Source organism: Hyperoodon ampullatus, assembly GCF_949752795.1.
Source record: "Hyperoodon ampullatus genome assembly, chromosome: 2".
Classification (NCBI taxonomy): Eukaryota; Metazoa; Chordata; class Mammalia; order Artiodactyla; family Ziphiidae; genus Hyperoodon; species Hyperoodon ampullatus.
The window spans coordinates 101,688,465-101,704,829 of NC_136915.1; the positions used below are offsets into that span (position 1 = coordinate 101,688,465).

A 16,365-nucleotide genomic window follows, 5' to 3' on the forward strand; every position below is an offset into this window, starting at 1 on the left:
CTTCTAGTGTAAATGTAATTGAGGAAATAAGATACACATGAAACCTTAACTCTTACAAACCTCATACAAACATGGACTGATTAATATGATGCCATCTGAGGTTTAGCTCAGTGATACTGAGTCTGTGTCTACTCATAACTAAAGCCTGACCCTTTCTTAGGTCTCCTGAGCAGTAAGACCAAGCCAGTGGCTTCAGTGAGCGGGCAGTCATCTGGATGCTGTATCACCCCCACAGGATATCGAGCTCAGCGCGGGGGGACCAGCGCAGCACAGCCACTCAACCTTAGCCAGGTAAGCACTAGGGGCTGCTGCCTTCTGTTTGGGGCCCCCGCTATTGTTACTCCCTGGAGAACCCTGCTTCTGGCTTGACTGCTGAATAAAGCCAAATGAAGCCCCTTTTGTGTCAAAACAATTTGGTGTTCCATGGCCTATGTCATATCTGTATGTGCTGTGTCTCTTCATTCCCTCTGTAAATGTGTTCAGAATGTACATTCCAGGTTTTCCATCAGACCTCCCTAGTCTATCCTGGAAGATTAGAGAAATGTGTGGAATTTAGAAAGTGCTTAGGATGCTTTAGTTCTTGCCTGGTTCTGCACCACCACATGCATTGAGACCAGATTCTCTTTCTTTATCTCCTGGGTCATAAATAACCTGAGCCTTACACTGTTTACTTGAAGCAAGAGACAGTGAAAAAGCTTTCTGGATACTTAATCAACTGGTTCTAGTCTTACATGGTGCCTGAGTCTGGGATTTGGGGCTTTTTTCTCCCCATCTGATCCTCTGATGGGTCGGGGAGGGTCACTATTCTATTTGTGTTCACTTTTTCCTCAGCTGAAATTCTGATGCTTGTATGATGTCTACTAGTAGTGAGAAAGTGTAAATATGAGGGTATAATTGTGTGGTTGTGTTGTGTGTGTGAGAGAGAGCGAGCACATGCAAGTGCAAATTCGAGTTAGTGCATGTGTCTTGGGCTCCACAATTCAAGAGGGATATGAAGGGATATGAAGAACTTAGAGGAGAGCAAGAGAAAACAATGACAAAGGAAGAAAGGTTAGGAAAAATTCAGTCACTGACGCCAGAACAGGGCGAATTGAGTCGACAGTTATTTACTTGCAGGAGTGAGTAACCCTATGAACTCTTTTTTTTAATCTTTTTTTTTTTTTTTTTTTTTTTTGCTGTACGCGGGCCTCTCACTGTTGTGGCCTCTCCTGTTGTGGAGCACAGGCTCCAGACGCGCAGGCTCAGCGGCCATGGCTCATGGGCCCAGCCGCTCCGCGGCATGTGGGATCCTCCCAGACCGGGGCACGAACCCGCGTCCCCTGCATGGGCAGGCGGACTCTCAACCACTGCGCCACCAGGGAAGCCCCCTATGAACTCTTGATTTCCCCCTTTCCTCTGTCATACTTGAGAGCAGACTGCTGCTGTCTGGGCTGGGTTAGGGTCTATTCTGCCAGGAGGCAGAGGGATGGATGGCTCACTTCTGACAGCATTGTCAGTCTGGGAGATTCTATGCTATGGCAGCCCAGAAGCAGTATGAGTTAGAACCTCAACTCTCAAATTGGCCTTTGGTGCCCTGAGCCAGGGTGACCTCAAGATTCCTCACTCCCTTCTTCCTCCTTCCAGAACCAGCAGTCATCGTCAGCTCCAACCTCGCAGGAGAGAAGCAGCAACCCTGCCCCCCGCAGGCAGCAGGCGTTTGTGACCCCACTCTCCCAAGCCCCTTACGCCTTCCAGCATGGCAGCCCACTACATTCGACCGGGCACCCACACCTGGCCCCAGCCCCTGCTCACCTGCCAAGCCAGCCTCACCTGTATACGTATGCTGCCCCCACTTCTGCTGCTGCATTGGGCTCCACCAGCTCCATTGCTCATCTCTTCTCCCCGCAGGGCTCCTCAAGGCATGCTGCAGCGTATACCACCCACCCTAGCACTCTGGTGCACCAGGTCCCTGTCAGTGTTGGGCCCAGTCTCCTCACTTCTGCCAGCGTGGCCCCTGCTCAGTACCAACACCAATTTGCCACCCAGTCTTACATTGGGTCTTCCCGAGGCTCAACCATTTACACTGGATACCCACTGAGCCCTACCAAGATCAGCCAGTATTCTTACTTGTAGTTGGTGAGTGTGAGGGAGGAGGGGTCAGCGTTCTTAATGGGCTGTGATGAGCTCCTCCCTCACCCTCTCCTGAAACTCCTTAGCCAGCAACTTGCTCTGCAGGGGCCCACTGAAGCAGAAGGCTTTTCTCTGGGGAACCTGTCTCAGTGTTGACTGCATTGTTGTAGTCTCCCAAAGTCTGCCCTATTTTTTAATTCTTTATTTTTGTGACAGCATTTTTGGTATTTGGAAGAGTTCAGATGCCCATCGTCTGCAGTTACCAAGGAAGAGAGATCATTCTGAAGTTAACCTTTGAAAAATATTTTCTCTCTCTGACTTGATTTCTATAAATGCTTTTAAAAAACAAGTGAAGTTCCTCTTTATTTAACTTTATTTTATTGTAATTGCTGGTCAGAGGGAAAATGCTGATAGAAGAACTTGAAATCTGGTAACAAGAAAAGAAAAATCATTACTTTCTGCTTGTTTAAAAACCAAGACTTAATTGCTTATCTTAAGAGCAGCTTGCACAAGTCTGTATTTTACTATCTCGCATTTCTCCTCAAAATTTTACCTTTGCTAATGGGACATTTAAGCTTACAGTGTTTTAATTTTGTTTTCATGTCCTGTTATATTTAGTGGGAAATTGTTATTTTTGCAAAACTGGTTACATACTACTCTCTGTTACTGTTGGGATTCTCTCAGTTGCTCCTGTGTTTATTATTAAAGTAGTGTTAAAAAGGCAGCTCACCATTTGCTGGTAACTTAGTGTGAGAGAATCCATACCTACCGTGAAAGCACCAGGTATTCTTTCTAAATGAAGCCCTGTGCATTCTTTTTAAATTATTTTTAAAAAGTCCTTCTCTCTGATTTAGCTTAAATTTTATTATTGGAAAAGCCATTAAGGTGGTTATTATTGTATGGTGGTAGTTGTTTTATTATATGCAAAATCTCTTTGTATTATGCGATACTGGCATTGATGAGCTTTGCCTAAAGGTTGTTGGCATTGATGAGCTTTGCCTGAATATTAGTATGAATTTTCAATAATACACCTCTTTCTCTCTTTGCCTCAGCTCTCCCTTCATTCTATGTGATTTATTTGGGGAGAAAGCTAAAGGATCTGAAACCAGATAAGAAACGTTGTGTATAGCTTTTATACTTTAAAGTAGCTTTCTTTGTATGCCAGCAGCAAATTGAATGCTCTCTTATTAAGACTTATATAATAAGTGCATGTAGGAATTGCAAAAAATATTTTAAAAATTTATTACTGAATTTAAAAATATTTTAGAAGTTTTGTAATGGTGGTGTTTTAATATTTTGCATAATTAAATATGTACATATTGATTAGAAGAATATAACAAGCAATTTTTCCTGCTAACCCAAAATGTTATTTGTAATCAGATGTGTAGTGATTACACTTGAATTGTGTATTTAGTGTGTTTCTGATCCTCCAGTGTTACCCCGGAGATGGAATTGATGTCTCCATTGTATTTAAACCAAAATGAACTGATACTTGTTGGAATGTATGTGAACTAATTGCAATTATATTAGAGCATATTACTGTAGTGCTGAGTGAGCAGGGGCATTGCCTGCAAGGAGAGGAGACCCTTGGAATTGTTTTGCACAGGTGTGTCTGGTGAGGAGTTGTTCAGTGTGTGTCTCTTCCTTCCCTTTCTCCTCCTTCCCTTATTGTAGTGCCTTATATGATAATGTAGTGGTTAATAGAGTTTACAGTGAGCTTGCCTTAGGACGGACCAGCAAGCCCCCGTGGACCCTAAGCTGTTCACTGGGATTTATCAGAACAGGATTAATAGCTGTGTTGTGTATATGCATTGTTCTCAGTTTCCCTGCCGACACTGAAAAATAAAAACAGCAGCTTCTCTTTTTTACCGCCACCTCTACCCCTTTCCATTTTGGATTCTCAGCCGAATTCTCACAGAAGCATTTTCCCCATGTGGCTCTCTCACTGTGCATTGCTACCTTGCTTCTGTGAGAATTCGGGAAGCAGGTGAGAGGAGTCAAGCCAATATTAAATATGCATTTTTTTCTTTTTTCTTTCTTTTTTTTTTAAGTATGTGCAATCACTTTTAGATGAGATTTATTTTTTCCTTTTCCCATGTGGCAGTCCTTCCTGCAAATAGTTGATATTCCTAGTAAAATATTTGCTTGTTGAAAAAAACATGTAACAGATGTGTTTATACCAAAGAGCCTGTTGTATTGCTTCCCACATCCCCAATACTATGAGGAGGAGTTTTGTGAAGCCACTGGTGACAGGGAACTCAAAGAAAGGTTTCTTAGCTGGTGAAGAATATTTAGAAGGAACCAAAGCCTGTTGAGCCATCGGGCTTTTGAGGTTTCTTTTTAACAACTTGTGTATTCTTGGGGCCCTTCAAACTGTGAAAGTGTCCTTGTACTCTCAGCTCCTACACGGATCTGGGTCAAGTAGAGAGTACTGGGGATGGCAAAGTTCCTGCCCATTAAAGATTTGGGGGAAGAAGGTTAACCCTAAGATGTAGACATGTTCCATCTGAACTGAAAATTACGTATTTGAGGGATAAGTCTAGGACTGGTTCTTTGTAGAGATGGTGTCAAGGAGGTGCAGGATGGAGATGGGAGATTTCATGGAGCCTGGTCGGCAAGCTCTGTACCAGGTTGAACACCGAGGAGCTGTCAAGGTATTTGGAATTTCTTCATTGTAAGGAGGAAGGGCTTTCAAGATGGGGCAGATAGTCAGTACAGCCTACCAGGAACATGTTGGTGTTTTCTACTTTTTTCTTTTTTAGCATTATTTTGGGTTTTCAGCACTATATTGGTCAAGATACCCAAGCAGTTTGTATAGTTTCTGTCACTAGTGTTATACAGTTTTCTGGTCAGCGTGTGCAATCTTTGTGTCTCTTTTTGCCAAGCGCATTCTCATTTTCTTGCTCAAAGGCAGATCTAGTTTCTAATGGAAATATTTTTTGTTCCTTATCTTTACAAGGGATAAGATTTGTTGTTTTTGTAAGAAATGAGATGCAGGAAAAAAACACTCCACTCCTGCGCACCCTACCCCCCACCCCCAGTCCAGTAAGTGGATACCACTTAAGATAGGAGTCTTCACGGGGAGAAGACAATACCAAGAGCTTATATTGTTACCATAATCACCTTACTAGCAGTGTGTGGCTTTAAGAATTTTAGAGATCTTCAGTCTTAGTTTTGCACATTGGCATTTCAGATTTACCAAGATAAAAATCCACCTGTGTCTGCTGAATGTGTATGTGCTCAGTGTGGCTTTAGATTCTGTCTCTGGGGCTTAACATTGCTGGCCCTGACAGGATGGGGGAAGCTCCAAGAATAAAGTGAGCAGCTGGCCCAGGTCACAGTGGCCTGACCTCAGACCAGCTTAAGGCTTTAAGTCCTGTCAGAACTTGTATTTCCAGCTTCTCCCCTTCAGGGTGAGAGAGAAAATGGGACGGGTTAGGTACAGCCACTCTAGGCTCATCAGGACACTTGATCACTCCGGAGTTTTTAGTATCTTCCAGGAAGTGATACTATGGTCAGTGCTCAGCTAAAATCCCAGCCCCAGGAATGAGAACTCCATTTAAACAGTTCTGACCATCCATCCATCCTCCACTAGAGGGGCTAAACTTGACTGCCCTTAGCCAGGCAAGCGCAGTAGTGTGTGTTTTATTCAGCATTATTATGCAAAAACCCACTGTTTAGGATGGTTTGTTTTAGGATAGGAAATTGCCTCTCAGTGACAGGAATGACCCAAGCCTGCTTCCTGTTTCAATTTTTTTTTAACTGATGGATGGTGCAGCATGTCTACATGGTTGTTTGTTGCTAAACTTTATATAATATGTGGTTTTGATTCAGCCTGAAAAATAATCTCACTACATGTAGCAGTACATTTTATGTACATTATATGTAACGTTAGTACTTCTGCTTTGAATCCTTGATATTGCAATGGAATTCCAAGTTTATTAAATGTATTTGATATGCTAGTTATTGTGTGCGATTTAAACTTTTTTTGCTTTCTCCCTTTTCTGGTTGTGCGCTTCCTTTTATGACAAGCCTCTAGAAACAGTTTCTGAGAATTACTGAGCTATGTTTGTAATGCAGATGTACTTAGGGAGTATGTAAAATAATCATTTTAACAAAAAGAAATAGATATTTAAAATTTAATACTAACTACGGGAAAAGGGTCCATTGTGTAAAAACATAGTTTATCTTTGGATTCAATGTTTGTCTTTGGTTTTACAAAGTAGCTTGTATTTTCAGTATTTTCTACATAATATGGTAAAATGTAGAGCAATTGCAATGCATCAATAAAATGGGTAAATTTTCTGATTCATGTGGCTGTTTTTTCTTATAGGGGTACAAAGGGGATCAACAATTGGTATCTTTGGAGTGGCTAAATACATTGCATCTGAACGCCAGTAGAGTGTTAGAGACAACTTCATTCTTCATACAAATCTCCGCACCAGAAATAAACGGGTCGGTAGGGAATACTTCCCAAGAATGGAGTGTCCAGGGCCCTAACTTAAGATCATCTGGATCTGGCCCTTTGAAAGATGCAGAAACTTCTGACACAGGCTAATTAAACTTTGCTTCCTAGCATGTTCCACCAAACATCTAAAGTACCAGAATGCAAATAAGAATAACCACAAGACGATGCTATTTCCCCCTCCTTTCAGAAAGCTGCACTGTTAGAAGAATCGTTTTTTTTTTTTCTTTTTATAGCATCTTTGTTGGAGTATAATTGCTTTACAATGGTGTGTTAGTTTCTGCTTTATAACAAGGTGAATCAGCTATACATATACATATATCCCCATATCTCCTCCCTCTTGCGTCTCCCTCCTACCCTCCCTATCCCACCCCTCTAGGTGGTCACATCTCCCTATGCTACGCGGCTGCTTTCCACTAGCTGGCTATTTTACATTTGGTAGTGTGTATATGTCCATGCCACTCTCACTTCATCCCAGCTTACCTTTCCCCCTCCCCATGTCCTCAAGTCCAAGGAATAGTTTTTTTTTTTTTTTAGAGGAGGACTTTGGCTCAGATTTCTCTTAAGTGAGTGATTAAAGTAAAATTTCTCCTGATAAAGAATTAGAGATTTGTCTAGATTCATCACTGCGGGGCTCTGAATAAATGCTATGCTCATTTGACTTCTTTTGACGCATGTGTTTCAGGACAAGTCTATCTTACAGTGGCCATTAATATTATTTTTGGGCTCCTGTAGTCATAGTTGGGATATGGAAATGAGAAACATTTAGAAACACCCTTTTGAGCCATAACCAAGAGAAGTTATCAATAGTCTGTTCTCTCCCATTAGTAGGGAAGTCAGAGTACATTTATTTTGATTTAGACTGCAACATATATATTTTTCAGATTTTTTTTTCCTAAATAAATGAATGTAAAATTAGTGTGAATTCACTGGACACTCCCCAGTTTGGGTAAGAGAATATGCCTAGAAGCTTTCAGGCAAAGGAAGACTGTATATAGAAAGACTGCAGTCAGTCTTACTTCCAGATAATCAAGAATTAATTTACTAATTTCTCAATGACCTGTTTTGGGTTTTTTGGTTTTTGTTTTTTAGTTTTAATCTCAGATACATTCTCTTTCTTAGGCTAAATCAGAGAGAGATTGGGATAGCCCCATAAGTAATTGGATAGTCCGTGGGGAAAGCTGCATTTTAATCATGAAGACCCTTGTAAATTCAATCTACTTGGCTTGCTTTGCGGGAAATTTTCCACTGGAGGTGAACTTGGTTTCCCTATTAATTCTGAGATGACACCAGGTGCTTAGCACAAGATGGCGCCAGTGAGCTGTAGAAGAAGGTACTACAGATTTGACCACTGTGGCCTTTTTTCCCACCCCTTCCCCTCAAACCTCATCTCCCCTGCTTCCAGCTTCCACTAAAGGCAGAAAACAATCCATGCTGTTATTGCTGAGAAAGGAAAGGATTTACGAAGGATGGTTCTTAAGTCAGCATTGGAAGCATTCTAAAGCAGGAATAGAGTTTGCTGAGTTTCCTCCGGAGCCTCTTGCCTCCCCCTGCTAGCTCCTTTTCCTGGGTGACTGCCCAGAAGGCCTTTGCCCTAGGGTTTCCAATCTCCTTCTCCTCTCCTGGGGAGCCCACGGCCTAGGCGGGAGACGGTTAAGCCTTCTGGCTGCTCTGCAATAGGGCCATCTGTGTTTGATCAATCCAAGCGGAAAGGAGGGGGTGGGGCCTGTAAAGAGACTGAAAGCATTCCAGAGTAGTGAGAGAGCCCTGAGATCCTGCAAGAGAGAAGGCACCGCCCCCAGCCCGGCCTCCAAAGCTAACCCGCCGGCTTGAGTGGAAGAGGCCGTGTGCACACGACTACACACTTGGTCTGCCCTGGCCCTACTCTCCCGTAGCCATGGGGCCCTGCACCCCGCTCCTTATCTTGTTCCTTTTGTCTTGGTCGGGACCCCTTCGAGGACAGCAGCACCACCTTGTGGAGTATATGGAACGCCGACTAGCTGCCTTAGAGGTAGGTGTCTCCTTTCTCTTCTGGCCCAGCCTGGAAGGATTCCACATCTGTTGATTCACCCAGTTTGTCAGGGATGTGGGGTTGACAAATTAGGGCTCTTGTAAGAACCTACATAAAACTCCATCTTTTAATAAGAGGATCCTCAAAATTGTAAGTCCTCCTCTTTCCCCACATACATAAAGCAATTCCAAAGCAAATAGACCTTTGTGTTTCACCCCTGGGATTAGATGGGATAAGGGAAGAGAGTGGAAATGAGAGCTAGAATTGTGGGGATGCATCTCAGGACGAGCTGATGATTCTATTAAAAGTTGGAAGTTCTCAGAGAATGTGTAACTTTCTGCCTTTTTAACAGCTTGGAGTCTGTATCATCCTAATTCCCAAGAGGAGGATTGTATAATGGAGCAGAGATCCCTTCTCACCCTCATGCACTTAGACTGCCCTAGAGGCTCAAGAGAAGTCAGTGGCACTGCTCACAGCACGGCCGGAGGATGCAGAGTCGGGATTGGGGCCTAGATGGATCTTAGCTGAGCTCTTTGCACATTTTAGCATCTTGAACATTTGGTTTTCTCTCTGTGGAGGTTGAAGGGGACGCTGATGCCTGGCTGAGTTTTGCTTTTTCCCATTCCTGACTCCCTGGCTGGGCCTCTCCCTGCCTGGGAGTTGTAACCCTTCGGCCCTCCTTCCTGCTGCCCCATCCCTTTAGGAACGGCTGGCCCAGTGCCAGGACCAGAGCAGTCGGCACGCTGCTGAGCTGCGGGATTTCAAGAACAAGATGCTGCCGCTGTTGGAGGTGGCCGAGAAGGAGCGGGAGGCACTCAGAACTGAGGCTGACACCATCTCGGGGAGAGTGGACCGTCTGGAGCGGGAGGTGGACTATCTGGAGTCCCAGAACCCAGCCCTACCCTGTGTAGAGGTTGATGAGAAGGTGACTGGAGGCCCTGGGGCCAAAGGCAAGGGCAGAAGAAATGAGAAGTACGATATGGTGACAGGTAAGCAATCTGAAACAGACCCCCGTATTCTTCCTTGGTTCTTTCCCTTTTTTCTCCTTATCCCAGTCCATTTGGCTCTATCTTCTAGAATCTGTTTTAGGGAAATCTCTGTACTATCAGGTTCATTAAGGAGAGTTTCTGGGGACCCAGGGCTCTGTGGTGCTCTTTTTCCCAATCCTCCATGAGAGTGGAGGCGTCCACTGGGCAAAGGCCCACTGTTCTCCAAATAGCCCACCCTGGGGAGTTCCTGCAGTGAGCATCTAACTCTTGCCTGTTTTTCCTTGTCCTGTGCTTTTCTCCTTTCCCACCAGACTGTGGCTACACAATCTCTCAGGTGAGATCAATGAAGATCCTGAAGCGGTTTGGTGGCCCAGCTGGTCTGTGGACCAAGGATCCACTGGGGCCAGCAGAGAAGATCTACGTGTTAGATGGGACCCAGAATGACACAGCCTTTGTCTTCCCAAGGCTGCGTGACTTCACCCTTGCCATGGCTGCCCGGAAAGCTTCCCGAGTCCGGGTGCCCTTCCCCTGGGTAGGCACAGGCCAGCTGGTATATGGTGGCTTTCTTTACTATGCCCGGAGGCCCCCTGGAGGACCTGGAGGGGGCGGTGAGTTGGAGAACACTTTGCAGCTCATCAAATTCCACCTGGCAAACCGAACAGTGGTGGACAGTTCAGTGTTCCCAGCAGAGGGTTTGATCCCCCCGTACGGGCTGACGGCAGACACGTACATAGACCTGGCGGCTGATGAGGAGGGCCTTTGGGCTGTCTATGCCACCCGGGAGGACGACAGGCACTTGTGTCTGGCCAAGTTAGACCCGCAGACACTGGACACAGAGCAGCAGTGGGACACACCATGTCCCAGAGAGAATGCTGAGGCTGCCTTTGTCATCTGTGGGACCCTATACGTTGTTTATAATACCCGCCCTGCCAGTCGGGCCCGCATCCAGTGCTCCTTTGATGCCAGTGGCACCCTGACCCCTGAAAGGGCGGCACTCCCTTATTTCCCCCGCCGATATGGTGCCCACTCCAGCCTCCGCTATAACCCCCGAGAGCGCCAGCTTTATGCCTGGGATGATGGCTACCAGATTGTCTATAAGCTGGAGATGAGGAAGAAAGAGGAAGAAGTTTGAGGGAGCTAGTCTTGTTTTTTGAATCTCTTTCACCTCCATACATTTATATCCCGACTAAATTCCCTGCTCGTCATTCCGGGCAAGTTGTGATTCACATCTCATATTTTCAGCCAATGGAAGCCAAATTCTCATTGCCCCTTCATTTCACCTGGGACTCCAGATCTCGAGGAATCCTTTTAGAGCTAAAAGAGAGAAAGCCCTAAATGTTCACTCCTCTCTTGCCCCATGACAACAGATTTCAGGCCGGTGAAAGATGAGCCAGTTCCAGGGCTCTGACCCTTATACATATGGGGGCAACCCCAGTGAACAGGCAACAGAATATTTCTTGCCTCAGTGCGAGTCAGGGGAGAGAGGGCTAGGAGGAGATGTTAGACTCTGCTCTCTCTCCCTTCTCCCTTCAGTGCCCTAGAGGATGGGACTCGTTCTGTACTGCAGCGTTTTGCATTAAAAGGAAAATCCACTGCTCCTTGCCTGTGTTTGTTTGGGGTAGCCCTCAGATCAGATTTCTCCCCGTGATCGTCCATCTTCTCTGCCCCATCCCCGCCCCTTAAGCTGCATTAGGGACTTGGCTGGGCTCCCTTGCCGAGCGAGAGGGGCTTCTCCAGTTTCAGACTTCACTGGGAGGTGCCTGGGGAGGCGGCAGAATCCCAGCACTTCCAGAGGCTGGGGCGAAAGCCCCTGGTGCCCACCGTCCTCCGCAGCAGCCCTCCCAGAACCACCAGCAGCACCGCGCCTCCGACCGCGAGACTGAGGCCCAGGGGCACAGCTTCCAATTCCAATTCTCCGAGGTTTTGATGCAGACAATGGGTTTTAGTCACACTGAAGTCGAATGTGGAAACCAGAGCCCTGAATGCGTGTGGGTTCTGTAAGAACTTTAAGTCTCACCCATGAAGTGGACTCTGCCCCCAGGACCGAACCCCATTCCCATCTCCAGCATCAAGCTCATCACCAGGGCCAGGTTGCACAATCGCGCTTGGTCTGAACCGCTCTGATTTTCCTGCTGCCACGGCGTCTGTGGTTTGGGCGAGGAGGAGGGGCAGTGACCACGTCCCAGATGTTAGTCTTACCAGTTTCCCAACACATCCCTCCCACCACCCTCCTCACCCCCACATACCTACCCCAGTCCTGGAACCTGGCTGAAGTCTGTCCAGAAATCCTGGAAACTTAACCCTTTCCTGCCTAGCACTCTGGCCTCTGGGCTGCAATTGCAGAAGGCCATCTGGGGAAGGGAGAAGGGAGAAAGAACAGGAGGAGACCCCGGTTTCGGACTCCAGTCTCTAGGCATCTGCTGAGCTCTGTACCAGGCCCCACTCCAGCCTCATCCTCATGTCCAACACTCCGGAGCAAGGCCATCTGATGGACAAGATCCACTGCTTAGACCGTGAAGTTGACCTCAAGCAGCCCTGGGAGTCCTCCTGGTTATTTACCCCTTGGGGGGGAGGGGAAAGGGACCCGGTCTTCTCCCCCCACCCCCTCCCCCACCCCCAGGGTAGGGTGGATCAGTCAGGACCCTGTGATCCTCCTTTTGTCTTCTTCTCTTCCCTCCCCAGGCAGAGCTGCTCCTGACGTAGGCTGGCGACGCAGGGGAAATGAAAGGCAGTGAAGCACCTCACAAAGGCGCTATTGTGGGGAGCCTGGGCGGGTGGAGGCTCGCTCCCATTCAGTTCTCTCTAATATGGGGCTGGCAGCAGTAATCACCGCCTGTCAGCCCACAGAGGGGTCTGCCCACGGAACATCTGGCTCAGCTCTAGCAGCGCGTGGTTCGCTGAGGAGGGCGTGGAGGAGGGAGGGAGTTCTCAGTGGAGGCCTGGGCAAGAGGGGGCCAGACCCCCAGGAGGGGTGTGTGGGGACGTGCACACATGGGGGGGCTCGTCTCCTTAGTGTGACACCACTGTGTGAGAGGGTGAGGCCCCGCCTGTACAGGCATCTTGATCCAGCACCAGTTGCCAGAAACGGCTTGTTGACGACCCTGAGGAGGGAATAGCTTGGAGTCTCTGTGTGTAGATGATGTCAGTGTGAGGAGTGAGTCCCAACACCGGGTCCTTCCACCTCACAACGTGTGTGCCTGTCTTTGTGGCATCTTTTTTTCCCTGGTTCCTCAACGAGGGAAGACCCAGCTTTTTTTTTTTTTTTCTTGCTTAAAATTTCTTTGGAAAAGTTCACTCAGACTTTTCTGAAAGGGCAGAAATCTCTGGGGCCTTGTCACTTACTACTTTTTCCTTTTTGTTTTTTCTTTTTTTGGCTTGTGTACAATAGCTAGTGCTATTTTGGAAGCGTTTTAGAAGGTGAGTGGAACTGTGTGGGCAGATCCAGTGAACTGTCCAAATTCATTAAGCTTAATTATCTGCTGCTCAAGGAGAGAGCCTCCGTGGCTGAATCCTGTCATCAAAAAGCAGCCTCACTGCTCCTTCTCAGACCCTCCATAACATGTCACTTGACAGAAACAGGTATGACCTCTGGTTTGAGTTGACAGTGGGAAGACAGTGGGAAGCAGAGACCCTATGGGGTAAAAAGGCGCTAAGAGTCCAAAGAGAAGTTCCACGTGTGCCCCCAACACCTGGCCCTAAGACAGTAAAAGCCAGGGATGGGGTTGTAGGAATAGCGTCAAGAAGCAGGAAGGGCCGCTGCTGTGGGGACAGCTGTCTGCCAGACCTTTGGTCCAGGCACTCCCTCTCTGTCACAAGGCAGGGTTGAGAGGGCTCCCTTTACCCCTACTCTGCCCTCAGAACTCCCCACCCTGACTTCCCAGCCCTCCTGTTTTGTTCTCAATATCCTTTCCTCCCTGATGCTGGTCTTTGTGTCTGCCCCTGAGAGAAAGGAACGTGTTCACCTTGTCATTTTCATCAGGGAACCAGAGCCAATGTTGTCAGAGCCCCAGATGGTGGCGGAGGGAGAGGGCAGAGATATATAAGGAACGAAGTTGTTGATTCAGCTGTCAGTGCTTCCTCTGGAATCGGGCTCTGAGCTAAACAGGAACCAGAGGCCTTTGCCTCTTCCTCCTCCTCCAGCCTCAGATTTTCTGGATTCCTTCTCATGCCTCTCCTTGTACAGGCGCCCTTCCCCGAGACGCCTGGAAGCATCCCCTTCTACTGCTCCACATTTCTCTACCTGCTTTAGGTCAAAACGTGCCCATTTTGAGAGCTCTTGAGACTGTTCTGGTATTTCTCCCAGCCTGCAGGATGGGTCTCTTGAGCCTCTCTGTGGCTGCCTCGGCAGTGCGGTCTCTGCTCCAGGAGGGCTGTTTCCGTCCTTCAGCCAGAGGGCAGGGGCCGTCCTTCCGCCCTTCGCCCCTCTCTGCAGCTGCAGCCTCTCTTTCTCCTCTGCCCCAGCAGCCTGGACGCGTCTTCCTTTGCTACCTCCGGCCACCAAGGCTGGTAAGCTTTCCTCTGCCTGCTCTTTAACTTCTGCTCTCACAATGCAGAGCTTAAAAGATTAAATCTTTATTTATGGATTTAATAACTCCACAGAAGAATTATAAATGTGGAAGCCAGTGTATTCCTTTAAAGGGCAGAATGAGAAGGTAAAAACGAAGACCTCTCAGCACCCTCTCTCCAGAACATGGGTCTGACAATATCTGGAGTTGGACACATCTCCAGAACACTCCAGCCTGACCTCTGGGGTCATGACCTCCAGCTTCCCCAGCTCCACCTTCTCTGAGAATGGACAGCCTTCCTTCCCATCCATAGCCGTGTGGCCCAAGGGGAACAAATCAGATTCTCTCTCCTGGGGATTTAGAATTGCAGATCAGAGATGTTAGGTCTGAGAGAGTGTCTGGAAGCATCTTTTGCCCTGCTACGGAGAGACAGTGAGAGCCAGACTGCAGAGGGAAAAGAATGAGGAGACACCAGACAGAAGCAGAGACAGGAGAGGAGTGAGGGGTGACTGATCAGGGCCAGTGTGCATGTCTGATCTCAAACCAGCTCTCCTGTGGTCCCAGTACATTGCTAGCCCTTGGGTTCTACAAAATGCCTGAATCCTTAAACTAAATACTCCCTTTTCTTGTTGGTTTGTGTTTATTTTTTTGCTCAAGTTAATGTGAGTAGGTTTCTGTTTCCTACAACCCAAATCCGACTCCTCATCTACACCTTACCTTCCCACCAAAAAAATCACCCCATCCGCTGGACGGCCGGGCGCATGGCCTTCAGCCTTTAGAGTGTTCCTCCCTGCCCATGACCTAGAGGACTCACTAGAATAATGAAGAATCTGTGCAGGCCTGTCCTGAATCATTGTACCACGGCTCGCCACACCACTCATCCTCCGCGACACCCCACAGACCGCAGCTCACTTACCCTCTCCTGTTCTGGCCCCTCATGGTGTGGCGTTTCTTTCTCCATGGTAGCTTTTAGCACAGTGTTCTCTGAGGCAACCTGACATAACTTTAGGGTCTGGCAAGGTTGGAGTCAGAGCTCCTGGGGTGAGAGTCTGCCTCTGCTACTTACTGCTCTGATACCTTAAGCAAGTTACTTAATACCTTATCTATAAGGTAATAATATCTGCCAAACAGGATTGTTGCTGTGAGGATTAGAGATGGTATATGCCAACTCTTTGGCAGTGCAGACAATCTGAATGTAGTTCTCAAGCCCCACTTCCTTTGGGACGCTTTTCTGGCTGTTCTCAATCCCACCTGACAGGGTCAGGGGCCTTTCCTCTGGGCCCTGATTTACCCTGTGTGCATCCCAGTTGGAGCCGGTACCACTGTGTGTTGTGTCTTGCTCATCTTTGTGTCCCCAGAGCCTAACCCAGAGCCTAGCTCAGAGACGGGACTCAATAAATACTTGTATCGTGCTCCCCCAGGATGACTGTGAACCCTTGGAACTCTGGGCAGATTTGTCTCCTAACTCAGGGCCTAACTCAGACCAGCAAGCAGTAAATGTTCTTGGTGGCATTTTTCAATTCAGCTGGACAAAGACAAGCTACAGATAAAAAGAGAAAGCAGTCTCTCTTCAACTGCAGAACGTGTTGGCCTTCCCACAGTGACGATTTCTAGCTCCTACATCTAAGGGGAACGTCTCAAAGTAGGTCAGCACAGCTAAGCCCTGTGGCCATGGGGGAGGAAGGCAATAAAACTCCGGAAGGAAGTCAGTGGGAAGACCTTTGTTGTTCAGCATCTGGTTCACAGCAGGGGTTGTGGAGTAGTTAAGTCTGTTTCCACCCTGGCCCTGCCACTTGCTACCAAGTTACTTCTCTGTGAGCCTCGGTTTCTTCATCTATGTACGATGTAGAGAATACCAATTCCACAGATTGCTGTGAGAATTAAGCGAGGTAATCCCTGTAAAGCAGTAAACCAATGTCTGGCACATAGTAGGTGCTCAGTAAGTATTGTTATTGTTATCAATATCATCTTGATTGCAGGAGTCTTTTCATGCTTTTTATCTCCTCGGATCCTTTCAACAATTCTGTGAGACAGGCAATTCTCAGGAACCCGAGGATTATAAGAGATTTAATGATTCGTCTAAGGTTGCAGAGCTAATAAGTGTAGTGGGGCCAGAACCTAGTCTTGGAGGCTGTGTGGAGGAGCGGGGAGAACTGGAGCTCTGAACACAAGCTGAGTTCAAATCGTTGCTCAGCCGCCCGCTGGCCAGGTAATCCTGGGCAAACCAATGCTCTGAGAGTCTGAGCGTCAAAGGCTTGTTGTGAGGGATGGGTGGACTAGTGTGTG

The 16,365-nt window shown here is 47.3% G+C and overlaps 2 protein-coding genes across 5 annotated transcripts in view; both read left to right on the forward strand.

Annotated features, from left to right (window-relative positions):
• Positions 1 to 2,112, forward strand: part of HIPK1 (homeodomain interacting protein kinase 1) — a gene marked incomplete at both ends in the record, with an annotated part of 35,167 nt that extends 33,055 nt beyond the window's left edge. For all 4 annotated transcript variants that reach the window (XM_079696985.1, XM_079696986.1, XM_079696988.1 and 1 more), the window contains 2 exons: positions 161 to 291; positions 1,624 to 2,112. In XM_079696985.1, coding sequence (XP_079553111.1) covers positions 161 to 291; positions 1,624 to 2,112 — 620 coding nt within the window. The remainder of the gene's footprint in view (positions 1 to 160; positions 292 to 1,623) is intronic.
• Positions 2,113 to 8,471: 6,359 nt separating this feature from the next.
• OLFML3 (olfactomedin like 3) lies at positions 8,472 to 11,161 on the forward strand (the record flags this gene model as incomplete). Its single annotated transcript, XM_079698245.1, has 3 exons — positions 8,472 to 8,585; positions 9,289 to 9,574; positions 9,886 to 11,161. The coding sequence occupies 3 exons, from the start codon at positions 8,472 to 8,474 to the stop codon at positions 10,704 to 10,706; spliced, it is 1,221 nt and encodes a 406-aa protein (XP_079554371.1). The 3' UTR covers positions 10,707 to 11,161.
• Positions 11,162 to 16,365: the final 5,204 nt, after the last annotated feature.